General features: G+C 41.7%; 1 protein-coding gene across 1 annotated transcript in view; it reads right to left on the reverse strand.

Annotated features, from left to right (window-relative positions):
- Window positions 1-3232: 3232 nt before the first annotated feature.
- The window catches only part of LOC136438104 (fibrillin-2-like), a 64185-nt gene continuing 52461 nt past the window's right edge, over window positions 3233-14956 (reverse strand). Inside the window, exons 13-25 of the mRNA XM_066432783.1 lie at window positions 11425-11553; window positions 10795-10917; window positions 10079-10201; window positions 9597-9725; window positions 8966-9091; window positions 8502-8594; window positions 7853-7948; window positions 7332-7427; window positions 6960-7055; window positions 6130-6228; window positions 5494-5599; window positions 4333-4449; window positions 3233-3802 (exon numbers count right to left, since the gene is read on the reverse strand). Coding sequence (XP_066288880.1) covers window positions 3742-3802; window positions 4333-4449; window positions 5494-5599; window positions 6130-6228; window positions 6960-7055; window positions 7332-7427; window positions 7853-7948; window positions 8502-8594; window positions 8966-9091; window positions 9597-9725; window positions 10079-10201; window positions 10795-10917; window positions 11425-11553 — 1394 coding nt within the window. The 3' untranslated portion in view covers window positions 3233-3741. The remainder of the gene's footprint in view (window positions 3803-4332; window positions 4450-5493; window positions 5600-6129; window positions 6229-6959; window positions 7056-7331; window positions 7428-7852; window positions 7949-8501; window positions 8595-8965; window positions 9092-9596; window positions 9726-10078; window positions 10202-10794; window positions 10918-11424; window positions 11554-14956) is intronic.

Raw genomic sequence — 14956 nt, forward strand, 5'->3', positions numbered from 1 at the left:
GATGGAAAATCCAGCCATCTGCACGGATGGAAAATTGAACAATCTGCAAGGATGGAAAATCCAACCGTCTGCAAGTATAGAAATCCAACCATCTGCAAGGATGGAAAATTCAGCCATCTGCAAGGATGGAATTTCAACAATCTGCAAGGATGGTAAATCCAACTGTCTACAAGGATGAAAAAATCCAACCGTCTGCAAGGATGGAAAATCCACCATTTGCATGGATGGAAATTCTAATCCTCTGCAAGGATGGAAAAACCAACCGTCTGCAAGGATCGGAATCCAGCCGTCTGCAAGGATGGAAAATCCAGCCATCTGCAAGGATGGAAAATTCAACATTCTGCAAGGATGAAAAAATCAAATCGTCAGCAAGGATGGAAAATCCAACCGTCTGCAAGGATCGGGATCCAACCGTCTGCAAGGATGGAAAATTCAACCGTCAGCAAGGATGGAAAATCCAACCGTCTGCAAGGATGGAAAATCCAACCGTCTGCAAGGATGGAAACTCCAACCGTCTGCAAGGATGGAAAATCCAAACGTCTGCAAGGATGGAAAATCCAACCGTCTGCAAGGATGGAAAATCCAACCGTCTGCAAGGATGGAAAATCCAACCGTCTGCAAGGATGAAAAATTCAACCGTCTGCAAGGATGGAAAACCCAACCGTCTGCAAGGATGGAAAATCCAACTGTCTGCAAGGATGGAAAATCCTACCGTCTGCAAGGATGAAAAATCCAACCGTACGTCTTCAAGGATGGAAAATCCAACCGTCTGCAAGGATGGAAATCCAACCGTTTGCAAGGATGGAAAATCCAACCGTCTGCATGGATGGAAATTCTAACCGTCTGCAAGGATGGAAAATCCAACCGTCTGCAGGGATGGAAAATCAAACCGTCTACAAGGATGGAAAGTCGAACTGTCTGCAAGAATGGAAATTCTAACCGTCTGCAAGGATGGAAAATCCAACCGTCTGCAAGGATGGAAAATCCAACCGTCTGCAAGGATGGAAAATCCAACCGTCAGCAAGGATGGAAAATCCAACCGTCTGCAAGGATGGAAAATCCAACCGTCTGCAAGGATGGAAAATCCAACCGTCTGCAAGGATGGAATTTCTAACCGTCTGCAAGGACGGAAAACCCAACCGTCTGCACAGATGGAAAATCCAACCGTCCGCAAGGATGGAAAATCCAACATCAGCAGGGATGGAAAATCCAACCGTCTGCAAGGATAGACAATCCAACTCTCTGCAAGGACGGAAAATCAGGAGGGTGGGAAAATCCAACTGACTGCAAGGATGGAAAATCCAACCGCCTGCAAGGATGGAAAATCCAACCGCCTGCAAGGATGGAAAATCCAACCGTCTGCAAGGATGGAAAATCCAAACGTCTGCAAGGATGGAAAATCCAACCGTCTGCAAGGATGGAAAATCCAACCGTCTGCAAGGATGGAAAATCCAACCGTCTGCAAGGATGGAAAATCCAACCGTCTGCAAGGATGGAAAACCCAACCGTCTGCAAGGATGGAAAATCCAACTGTCTGCAAGGATGGAAAATCCTACCGTCTGCAAGGATCGGGATCCAGCCGTCTGCAAGGATGGAAAATCCAACCGTCAGCAAGGATGGAAAATCCAACCGTCTGCAAGGATGGAAAATCCAACCGTCTGCAAGGATGGAAAATCCAACCGTCTGCAAGGATGGAAAATCCAACCGTCTGCAAGGATAGAAAATCCAACCATCTGAAAGGATGGAAAATTCAGCAGTCATACATAGGGTCGGAAATCCAGCATTCTAATACATAGGATGGAAAATCGCACAGTCTACAAAGGATTGAACATCCAATGAGATACATCTAGCTACACTGAAGAAATGGAAAATCCAACAGCCTGCAAATAATGAAAAACACAGTGGTCTACAAAGGATGAGAGAATCTTTGCACCATGGAAAATCCAACCGTTAAAAATTAAAGTAATGAGGATGAGGAGAGAACACACGCATATTTGCGAGGTGGAAAAGCATTTCTATTATTTGACTGAACTTTTTAAGTCTTTAGATTCCAGTTGGATACAGGTGGTGTGGGGGCATCTCTTGTATCCCTCCCCTCAACAGCAATAAGCAAGATGACTTTCAGACAAAAGACTACCCATTAGGAATTCAGAATTTTAAATAGCAAAGCATGAATCATCTGAATCAGTTTATCAGTTTTTATCTTTGAATTTTGCTTGGCACTATTAGTTAGTCTGAAAGTCTGAGATATTGATGCTAAGGATATTTCAAAACAAACATACTAAACTCTTTATTGTATCCTGAGTGCTGAAAATCACATATTTCCTATCAGCCTCAAGAGAAAGCCTACATGCATGTCTGATACCATACAACCAAAATTGGCCAAAAATCTTACAACAGACTCATTTGCTCTGTAAGTCATCTAATATATGATCATTTTCCTCCGCACTTGGCCAGGAAAAACTACTTCTATGGGATGTAACAACTCCTTTGATTAAAATGTTTCACGTGAATAGAACGGTACGGTAGCACTCTCTAAAAGCACAATAAGTTTGCCTGATCTTTTGCTTGTTGAGGGGAACCTGGTTGTCTGTCTGTCCCATCTGTTGGACGGTGACAGGTCTCGCCTCCTCGACTCAGGTGCCGTCTGGGCAACAACAGACCTGAAGGGAATGTTACGCACTTGACCTTCAGTCCTGTTGGCTAAACGAGACCAAAGAACAAACTTCTAATCAAGACAAGCTATCTGCCACCAAAAAATCAAGACCATAGCACGTCCAGGTCAAAAGATACAAAAATGAAAGTTCTGCTGTATTACCAAGGTCAGGGGGCTCAAAATCGACCTTGAATTCAGAGATAACAATTACATTTTTCATGGAGATAATAATTAGATTTGCAGACAACATGAAAATATGATGCAGTGTATGACGATTTATTTCAAAAGACAAGGATAAGGGTTGTCTGAGATGAACTGATTCACTGCAATGATAGCCAATCAGCACCAAGGGCATTGAGATGATATCCAATCAGCACTAAGAACAACGGGATTTGCAGAATCTCACAATGGATGGCCAATCAGCACCAAGGACAGTGCTGTTTGACCAATCAAAAACAAGGGCAAGACACTGCAGCTGAAACATCATTAGCACAACTGATGCAGCAGTATTACATATTATCAATCTATTTGTGGACAGCCAATCAGTTACCAAGAACAAAGAAAAAACAAGCAAGCTGATGTTCAATAGAATCATTTATCACAAACTGTCTTCTTAAAATACAGTTTTGCAAGGCGGAAAGACAGTTGTATTAACATTAAAAGTAATGCAGATACATGTGACTACAAATGTACACTACGACTTGGACAGAATGAAACCATTACATTGTGATTAACCATACTGTTAAATGTCTTTTTCCAATGGACGATGTTACTGGTCAAACAATAGCAACAAGGGCATGCGACAATTTAAAACTCAATCAGCACATCTTTGTGGGCAAAACACAACCGCTGAAACATCTGAGTGTATTCATGGCCATGTTAAAAGACTTTAAAAATCTACCAACTCGTGCATGATAGGTTGCTGACAACACAAACAATGCAATCAACATTAGACATTGAATAGATATAAAACTGCCTGCCTGATTTGTTACCGTCTCTCTATTTTTAGCCTTCATGTACAAAAAGGCATTTTAAGAATTTCAAACAAGATGTAAGGAAGTAGATAACTGGCCTCGCTGATGACTTCAGCACTGGATCTTGTAGTCCACCTTGTAAGCCAGGATGTACACTCTCTTCTGGTTGATTCTGGAAGGTGGAAGAAAATTAGATTTTTAGTCAATTTTCTTTTTTAAGAGATGGTCAAAGAATCATGCCTCTAAGTACATACGTAGCTTGTTGGCTGAGTGACATTGCTGATAGTATAGAGAAACAGAATAAAAGCAAAGACAAAGATATGTTTTAGAGTTGCCATTACATGGAACCTGAATCACATAGCATATTTACATTTTGTAACTGGTAAAACACTATCATGTAACATAACAGTCCAGTTTTGTAAGCTAAGCACAGCACAAGCCGCATTGGGAAGGAGTAGGCTTGGGTACTGTCTTGCATCAATGCCTCCTTTTAATACAAATATGGTACGTTCTAATCAGTGCTTTAAATGTGGCTCTCCTACTGTAAAGACTTACAATATCCACCTAAAGGGTTACAACTCCAACTAGTGGCAAGAAAGTTTCAAACATAGACAGATATACCTAGATTTGAACCCCCAGTCTTGTGATTTGGAAGTACCATTATAGTTGAACACCAAACTTCTAATCCTGTTGAGTGCTTACCTGTACACAGTACATGTTCTGCTACCCAGTGGTCCACACGGTGTCAGGTACTTCTCCTTGAACGGCCTACGGATGCCCCTGGTGGTGGTGGTCCTGAATGTCTTCAGGGGACAGTGCCTGTGGAAAAAAGCCTTGCCTTTTACCTTATTCTCAATCATGGTGATGCACTTATAATGCATGGCATAAAGGATCGGTATTGTCATTCAGTAAGACTTACATGTATTCTAGAGACTGTTATCAGATATTAATATGGAGCTATTCACTAGTCATTCACATGAAGGAGAACAAAATAATACTATACAAAAGTATGTTCAGGTTAAGTGCATAATGAGCATTGGACTATCTGTATCTGTATAGCCGGTATAACCGACCTTCGGCGTAACACACCAGCCTTGCAGGCACGCGGCGCGGCAGCAGCCGGCTACATGTATATTACACTTACTTTTGCACATCTGACTGCAACTGTTCTTTAAAGCTATGTCTTTCAACATCCCTATTGTGGACTTCAATCCTTTCCATTAGAAAGCCAGTTGGGTGTGTGTTAACCGACTGGGGGTCTACTCTTTTGGCCCTCTGATACAGTCACACAGGGTTGCTAATTACTGGTCCTAACAAGCTGCCTATTCATAGAGCGTGTAACTCAATGTGGAAGTATTAGTAGTATTATCTTCATCTGTATCTATATAGCCAGTATAACCGCCATTCGGCATAACACACCAGCTTCCCAGGCACACGGCGCAGCAGCAGCTAGTTATATTACACCGAACTACCTGTCACGTCTAACCTTCGCATATCTAACCGCATGCATTGTTTAAAGCTGTCTAATGAGGATGCTTGGTGGCAACGAGTTCCACTCTACAATAGTCACGCATGATGCTAGGAAAATAAGAATTTTTTAACACATCAATCCTAGGTCGATAAATCTGATACTTGAAGGCATGACTATTTCTTGTCCTTTTCTGAGTTGGTATTATATGACTGTAGATGCTTATTAGTCGGTATGTCAACCAGTTTATTAGTCATTTTGTACATTATCATAGTCTGGATATTTTCCTTCTCCTTCACAAGTAAAGACTGTATGATATAAGAAAGGTCTCTCCATTGTGATTCCATGCAAAACTGATAGATGAGATATCTGGCTATAAAAATTGTGAAAAGTACCTTTTCTGACACCTGACCCCAGATGTGCCTTCCACACATTTACACTTGTTGAAGGGCAGGCAGGTTCCACCATGTTGGCAGGGGGGTTTGCACTCTTTCACAATAGCTGGAACAATTTGGAAAACACAAACTGTTAGCTTCATAATCATACAGATGTTTTGGAGACTCAAAAACCTTACTCTAAAATCTAACAACTCTTTGCATATTTTCTATTAAGATGTGTTTGTTCAGAGAGGAAGAAAACATAAAAAAAAATGAACTCAAAAGTTGACATTTGTGCTTTATATCAGCCTAACCACTTGTTTTCAAACTATGCATAAATGATACTGTAAAATGCAGAAATCGTAAAACCACCGCAAACAATTTTGTCCAATACTGTATGTGCAGTATGTGGCTATAGCGCTGCCGCAAACTTAAAACCACCGCAAACACTCCATTTTTGCCTTAGCAGGAAATAAAAACCGTGCGAACTTAAATGCATTTACAGTTTGTTAAATGATTTAGCCTTGGAGCAAAAAGCTATTGCCAACATTCATGAGAAGGCAATTTTCTAAAACTAAGAGAAAGAAGACAGAGAAATGAAAAATAAAAGCGAAGCAATTGAAAGCTACTTCATGATAAAAAGTAAAGTCTTACCTTTTTCACACTTACTGCCTCCATACCCCTCCTTACACATGCACTTGTTTGGACCCACACAGGTGCCATGTCTACAGGCAGGCTTGCAGATAGCAGGGGCTGTAGATCATAGAAAGTTAGGGTAACAAAATTGCATCATAGTCCAAAACTTATGATGCCAAAAGTCCATCATTATAGGATTATAATAATCATCAGAATCAAAAAGTTTTGAATTTCACTGAGTGTAATAAATATTTGACTGTAACACACGTATCTTTGAAACAAAGAAGCGAGGAGAATAGTCTCCTGGCCCCCGGCATTTGAACCCGCGCCGAAACTGGGCAGCCGGATCACAGGCCAAACACCTTAACCACTAGGCTGAATGGTCTAGACCAGTTAGACTGGTCAGTTGGAGGCGCTTGAACCCGGGAGACACTGTTACACTACTCCCCCTTTTCTTTTTAAGATTCGTCCTCAAATCTCCGCGCTCGATATCTCCGTGCGGCACACTTTGCCAGGCTCACAGGGTCGGTGTGGGTACCTGTGAAACAAAGAAGCGAGTAGAAACAGTCTCCTGTCCCCCGGGATTGGAACCCGCACCTTAAACGGGCAGCCAGATCACAAGCCGCATACCTTAACCACTAGGTTAAAAGGTCTAGACCAGTTAGACTGGTCAGTTGGAGGCGCTTGAACCACACTGTTACATGTTTAGAAAAGGAAAAATGTTATGCTACATAAAAGTAAAAAAATACCCCAGGCCTTAAATGTTTTGAGGCATTTGGTATCCATAGCAATCAGTACCATATATATATACTGTTGCAGAAATGCTGATAAAAATCACTGGCGCTCACCTATTTGACACCTGAGTCCACGGTATCCAGGTGGGCAGATGCACACATTAATCTCGTTACACCTGCCGCCATTCTCACATGCAGGTGTGCAGGTGGCTGGGGAACAACGACAATTTCATACTAAGTCAATATTATATATAACGTTAGTATCAAAGTGCCATGTTTCTCCTTTCAAATACATGTAGCTAGAAGTTCTTATGTCAGACAAGCAGATACATATTTGATGTCAAAATGTAGGAAATTCATGAGAAAACATTTTTTTTTACAAACAAGGTACTAAATCATTAAACTACTTGACAAATGCAGATTAGTCTTTGCCATTACCCACATTGTAAGTTTACGATATAGCTAAAATGTTGGTCTTCGACTTACGATTCTCACAGTTGTCACCTTCATAGCCAGAATCACACTGACACTTGTTGGGCCCGATACATCTGCCTCCGTTTAGACATGGCAGGTCACACATGGCTGGGAAGATTAAAGTATACACCTCACAACAGAAACAAGGATTCTTCAGGCAGTTTGAATTTGATACTGTCATTGCAGTTAGAATTTGATAATACTAATAGTTAACCTCCTGTACAATCTTTCTGTTTCAAGTTCTTGAGACTTGAATTTGTGAAAACCTTAGCATATCTGTGTACAGTTAGTACTAAAAACATCATCATCATCATCTATCGGCCATCGGCCGGGACTAAATAAGTACACACATCACTCCAAAAACTAAAAACTAAAAACATACATGTTGGTTTAGTCTAAATCTTACAGCATGAAATGCCTGAAAGATAGGCTACTTGTTCCAGGACCATACTGGTAATGAAGCCAATTCTAAAGCCGTCTTTATTGGCGTAGTTACTTTGAGGGACAGGTTTAATAGAATAACGACTGCCTACCTTGCTGACAACCTCTGCCGGTGTATCCAGCTGGACAGGTGCACCTGTTCCACCTGAGGCAGGTGCCTCCATGTGTACACTGGGGGGAACACATGGCTGAAATATACAAGGGTGGATGTCAGGATTCTAATGTATCCAAGTACTGACCTTTAGATTAGAAAAAATTTATGTACAGGGCTACCTCAATGTGGAATAGTCTCCCGGTGAAACTACAGACCGCCCCTTTAGTACAAACTTTTAAAGCAGGAATCTGTGAGCTTTTGTTGCAATTTTAGTGATTACTGCAATTAACTATAATTTACATGATCTGCAATTACTGTAATTTGTCAAGCAGTTATTATGTTGGCATTGACATTGTACATGTATGTTCTGCTAGGTCTACTGTATTTATTGTTATATCAAGCTAGAAGTCCAGAAAGGCTAGTGGTGTGCCTTAGGGCACATCACTAAATGGATTTTCTCAATAAACAACAAACTCAAGTCAACTCAAGAAAGTTGCAAGAACCTTTCAGTGCTATAATTTATTTTCATAATGTCTGAAGCAATATGCTTGGTAAATGTTGTACTTCAAACACGAGCAAAACTGACAAACACAATGTTTGGGAATCAGGAATCAATAATCAAATTATCCTCGGCTGTCACTACTTACGTGTGCATTGTGGTCCAGGATAGCCAGGTGGGCACAGACACTGGTTTGGCGCGATGCAGAGTCCGTTGTTATTACATCTGGGTTCACAACTTGCTGATATAGAAGAAAACAGAGATTTACACAATGGTTAGCAGCATGGTCTCTGTCCTTGGTGCTGATTGGTTGATAGACTTGGATTGTTGGGTATTCTCCACCAATCACCAGCCTCCATCTCTTCAAATTAATCTATCCTTTGTGCTGATTGGCTATCAATTGCTAGTAGGCATTCTGTCTGTAGTGCTGATTGGTTGATAGTATGGTTTTTGAACTCTGTATTCTGATTGGTAGCCTTCCACATGTACAGATATTTAGTGCTCTTTACACACATTTAACTTGGCTACCTTTAGTCTAGGGGAAGAATTCTCTGTATTTTTTCCTGTTCTTGAAAGTTACCCATTTTTTTTATGTTTAAGAATGGCCCTTACCTTCACATTTGAACCTAGTGGAATTTGTTCTGAAATACCCCTCCCTGCATTCACAGTGGTAGCTCCCGGGTGTGTTCACACACAGCTGATGACAGCCGCCGTTAACGTCATCACACTCATCATCATCTGAAGGAAATTTGATGAATTATTTTCTTTGAAATACATACAGGTAGATGCTAGACAGAGGCCACATTTTCTACATGTATGAGCTTAACTGTCTACTACATTTTGTAGACTGGGTGGATTTTTGTTATCAATGACCATGTGAGGAGGACAATTTTGTATCAAACGCTTAGAACTGATTCTGATTTAAGGAAAGAATGAGATTACAGCAACAAGAAATCACTGGGGACAGCCTAACCAGATTATATTCAGAGAATATCAAAGATGGAATTTTGGTTAAAGTACAATGATTTGACATATTTTCAAAACTTTCCAAGAAAACCACTCAGGGGGCTGATGAAATCTGGAGGATACATGTAGGTGGTCACTATAGACAGGCTCTTTAATGCTTGTGTTAATAGGAAAATTATCTAAGGGACCGTCAAAAAGTAGTCACAAAGGTTTCACTGTATTAAATACATTTATTGGTGAAAAAGTCAACAACTTAGCAACACCAAATGTACAGTGCCTAAACATTGCCATCTATTGTCCGCCAGGTGGTAGCCATCATGACAGGCGCATTCCACAGCTGATCCATCAAACGATGGGCTGCACAGCTGGTCACAGCCGCCATTCTGCACCTGGCAGGTCGTGATGTCTGATTGGAAGGAAGGAACAATGCTTTTTATGATATATTCTACATTCAGAAAAGCAAAACATTTGCTAAATGTTTTTACCAGACTATCTTCATACACAACCTACATGTATAAAGGCCTCCAATTTTCAACTAAGCTACAAGAAAAATCCTGCCAACTAAATTATGAGGGAAGGTCTGGCACATAAATTGAAACGAGGATAAGCCCACTTCTAAAAATGAAGCAACTAATTTGCTGTTATAATAACACTCTTTCTAAAAATAAAGTAATTTCTATTGTGTGTACATGTGTTACTAAGGTGACTTTCTTGACCACATGTGTTACTGAGGTGAAGATGGAAAATATTGTGACTTACTGAGACATGTCTTTTTGTCGGCTGCCAGTGCCTGTTGAGGGCCACACTCACAGCTGAATGACCCTTTACTGTTCTCACAGTCATGGGAGCAGCCGCCATTGTTGATCAAACACTCGTTCACATCTAAAGGAATAAGACTGCAGTTATTGATTTATTGGCATGTACTATATTGTATTCACTCAGTAATACACTGTAGGAATGATTACTGAGAAGGGAAACAAGGTCCTTCTTACACTTACGTGACTTTTGCCCAACACAATTTTTCTATTCAGTTTTTGTAGAAACTAGTAGATGGCTTAGCTAAGGTTGAAGGTGTTCATTGATATTTCATGTTGAACTTCTTGGATTTGATATTGAGCATTTGACTCAAGATAAACAATGCCATATAATTTGTACAATCAGCTGTCTTTTCAGTTGTCATTCTATCACAGGAGGTTGCATGTATAGCGCAAAAGTATTCTTCCTGATAAATATGCAAATATGACACAACTGCTTTTCAAAAAGCAAATTTTTCACAAACTATATTTACAATTAGTAGTATCTTTATTTCAATCGTAATCTAGTCTAAGAGAAGTTATTTTCTAAAGAACCTGTACAGTTGCAGTTTCCAATCTATTTATTTTTGCTGACAGCTTCTCTGCTGATGATTAACAACTGACAGGTAACATGGGAAACAAAATCAACATTAAAACTATTCCTGTATGGCAGGTGCTCACCTACACAGTGCTTGTTGTCGATGTGCAGCTGATACCCAGGTTTGCAGGTGCACAAGTATGATCCTTCTGTGTTGTCACAAAACTGGTCACAACCGGCTGTACCCTGCTCACACTCATCAATGTCTGAAAAACAACAAAGTTGAGAAGATACGTCCTATCATCAACTGAGTTGTTTAAAGAAATGTTATGACAGGTTATAGTAAAGTTTGTCATAGTCAGCAACAGGCCTACGTTCATTCATTTATAGAAAGTAATAGCCTCTTTCTGTTATAAGCTTAAAAATGATAGAAATCGGTGTTATTTGTACCATATGCAGATAACATGTACAACATACAAACAAAACTGTACTGAAATATCTTCAAGTGTAACAGTGTGTTTAGGGTACGATTTTTCATTGTTCAAATAAACCTGTCCTATAAGCATCTCTCTCTCTCCCTCTCTCTCCCCCTCTCTCTCTCCCTCTCCCTCTCTCTCTATCTGCCTCTCTCTCTCCCTCTCTCTCTCTCTCTCTCTCTCTCTCTCTCTCTCTCTCTCGATCTTTCTCTCTGTATTTCAATCACTCTTTATGACATTTTGGCACATCTTGAAATTAAGCCATGTAATCAAGGAAAAATATTGAAAGACACCAACCTTCACAGTCATCTGTCCCTGGTATCATACTGTAGCCCTCCCTGCAGCCACAGTGGAAGCTGCCAGGGGTGTTGATGCACAGCTGTGGGCAGTCGGCATTGTTGTCCAGCTGCACACACTCATCCACATCTGCACAGGGACAAATAAGACGATTTATGCGTTTTCGAGAGGATTTGGAGTCTGTGCAAGGAGAATCCTAGGCCACCCAAGCAGCGTTTCTAGTAGGAAAATTCCACTTGAGCCGAGTCCAAAACTCCGAAAACCTCAGCCCAATCAGAGCGTGTCGGGCCAAAAATTCGTAATGCAGCAATTTGGTATTCGAAGATAAATCAATTACAGTGACCAGTTTCCAGTTTCTCCTGGCACGGAGGTAGACATTGAACTCACCTCCGCATGTACAGCGGAAGCCATCACCATGGAAACCCTGGTAGCACTAACAGAAGTATGATCACAGAGGTAGACTTCAAGTTCAAACTCACCTCCACAACAGAAACCGTCACCATGGAAACCCTGGTAGCACTGACAGAAGTGGGATCATAGAGGTAGACTTCAAGTTCAAACTCACCTCCACAGCAGAAACCATCACCATGGAAACCCTGGTAGCACAGACAGAAGTATGATCACAGAGATAGACTTCAAGTTCAAACTTACCTCCACAGCAGAAACCATCACCATGGAAACCCTGGTAGCACTGACAGAAGTATGATCACAGAGGTAGACTTCAAGTTCAAACTCACCTCCACAACGGAAACCGTCACCATGGAAACCCTGGTAGCACTGACAGAAGTATGATCACTTCCAATACCGTGGCCTAACAACCCACCGCACTTACGGCCTCTCATAGGACTACTGTAAATGCATTTAAATTTTTTTATTTATTTCGCACTAAGGCGAAAGTGGAGTGTTTGCGGTGGTATTTAGTTCATGGCAGCGCTATAGTCACACACTGCTACACTATTGGACACAAATGTTTGGGGTGGCTTTAAGTTTGCCGTAAAACAGTCGCCGTGAAAACATTTCTGCATTTACAGTACCTTTAACTAAGAAGGAAAGGAAGGAGAAGAGCGTGATCTAACCAGGTTATCTATCCCCCAGGTAACAACATCTTCGGGGATGACATCCCGGCAGCACTGAACAACATGGCCGACCCAAAGGTTTTCGCAGTGAAATAATTCTGTAGCACATTTGAAATACATTGGAAACAAATAAGAATAACCCATTGTTAAATCTTACAGGAAGGGGGATGAAGTAGTTCTGAACCAGGAGGGGGGGGGGGGCACCTCCTCAGGACCAAACCATTCTCCACAGAAGATGGGGGTGTTGCTGCTGGCAATGTCCTGTTGGGCAGCCCGTACCTCATCTAACATGTTCACGTACTGTACCTGACCTACCCCAAATCACGTACTGTACCTGACCTACCGCAAATCACGTACTGTACCTGACCTATCCCAAATCACGTACTGTACCTGACCTATCCCAAATCATGTACTGTATCTGACCTATCCCAAATCACGTACTGTACCTGACCTACCCCAAATCACGTACTGTACCTGACCTATCCCAAATCACGTACTGTACCTGACCTATCCCAAATCACGTACTGTACCTGACCTATCCCAAATCACGTACTGTACCTGACCTATCCCAAATCACGTACTGTACCTGACCTATCCCAAATCACGTACTGTATCTGACCTATCCCAAATCACGTACTGTACCTGACCTATCCCAAATCACGTACTGTATCTGACCTATCCCAAATCACGTACTGTACCTGACCTACCCCAAATCACGTACTGTACCTGACCTATCCCAAATCACGTACTGTACCTGACCTATCCCAAATCACGTACTGTACCTGACCTATCCCAAATCACGTACTGTACCTGACCTACCCCAAACCACGTACTGTATCTGACCTATCCCAAATCACGTACTGTACCTGACCTATCCCAAATCACGTACTGTATCTGACCTATCCCAAATCACGTACTGTACCTGACCTACCCCAAATCACGTACTGTACCTGACCTATCCCAAATCACGTACTGTACCTGACCTATCCCAAATCACGTACTGTACCTGACCTATCCCAAATCACGTACTGTACCTGACCTACCCCAAACCACGTACTGTACCTGACCTACCCCAAATCACGTACTGTACCTGACCTATCCCAAATCACGTACTGTATCTGACCTATCCCAAATCACGTACTGTACCTGACCTATCCCAAATCACGTACTGTACCTGACCTATCCCAAATCACGTACTGTACCTGACCTATCCCAAATCACGTACTGTACCTGACCTATCCCAAATCACGTACTGCACCTGACCTACCCCAAACCACGTACTGTACCTGACCTACCCCAAATCACGTACTGTACCTGACCTATCCCAAATCACGTACTGTACCTGACCTACCCCAAACCACGTACTGTACCTGACGTACCCCAAATCACGTACTGTACCTGACCTATCCCAAATCACGTACTGTATCTGACCTATCCCAAATCACGTACTGTACCTGACCTATCCCAAATCACGTACTGTACCTGACCTATCCCAAATCACGTACTGTACCTGACCTACCCCAAATCACGTACTGTACCTGACCTATCCCAAATCACGTACTGTACCTGACCTATCCCAAATCACGTACTGTACCTGACCTACCCCAAATCACGTACTGTACCTGACCTATCCCAAATCACGTACTGTACCTGACCTATCCCAAATCACGTACTGTATCTAACCTACCCCAAATTACGTACTGTACCTGACCTATCCCAAATCACGTACTGTATCTGACCTATCCCAAATCACGTACTGTACCTGACCTATCCCAAATCACGTACTGTGCCTGACCTACCCCAAATGACGTACTGTACCTGACCTATCCCAAATCACGTACTGTACCTGACCTATCCCAAATCACGTACTGTACCTGACCTACCCCAAATCACGTACTGTACCTGACCTACCCCAAATCACGTACTGTACCTGACCTATCCCAAATCACGTACTGTACCTGACCTATCCCAAATCACGTACTGTACCTGGCCTATCCCAAATCACGTACTGCACCTGACCTACACCAAATCCTAGTGGTTTCTCCTGATAGTGGCAATTCCTAATAAGGCGTCACCAACTTAGTTGTTCATTGCTTAGATTTCCTTCATAGATTTGGATTGACTTCATGACTTGCTTTTTACTAGTATATAGATGTTAGTTCTCTTTTATAAGTGTAGGTTTGGAGAGGCAAAACCAAGGAATGGTTTAGAGAGAGCTCGTTGGAGTGAGTGTAGCCCTGTCCAATATACCACTGGAGTTATTCATTAATTATCACAGTAAGGGGCTCAACTTGTGCTAATTTAATTTGAATTAGTTAGATTTAAGGTATGACATAACTAATTTATAAACTAATAAGTAATTTATTTGGTGTAGAGAAGCCCAGTGACATCTGAAGGTGCTGGTAGTATAACTTAGAGAAGGGAAAGAGGCAAAATATTAGGTGTTTGCTATCGAA

The sequence above is a fragment of the Branchiostoma lanceolatum genome, chromosome 7 (genome assembly GCF_035083965.1).
Source record: "Branchiostoma lanceolatum isolate klBraLanc5 chromosome 7, klBraLanc5.hap2, whole genome shotgun sequence".
NCBI lineage: Eukaryota > Metazoa > Chordata > Leptocardii > Amphioxiformes > Branchiostomatidae > Branchiostoma > Branchiostoma lanceolatum.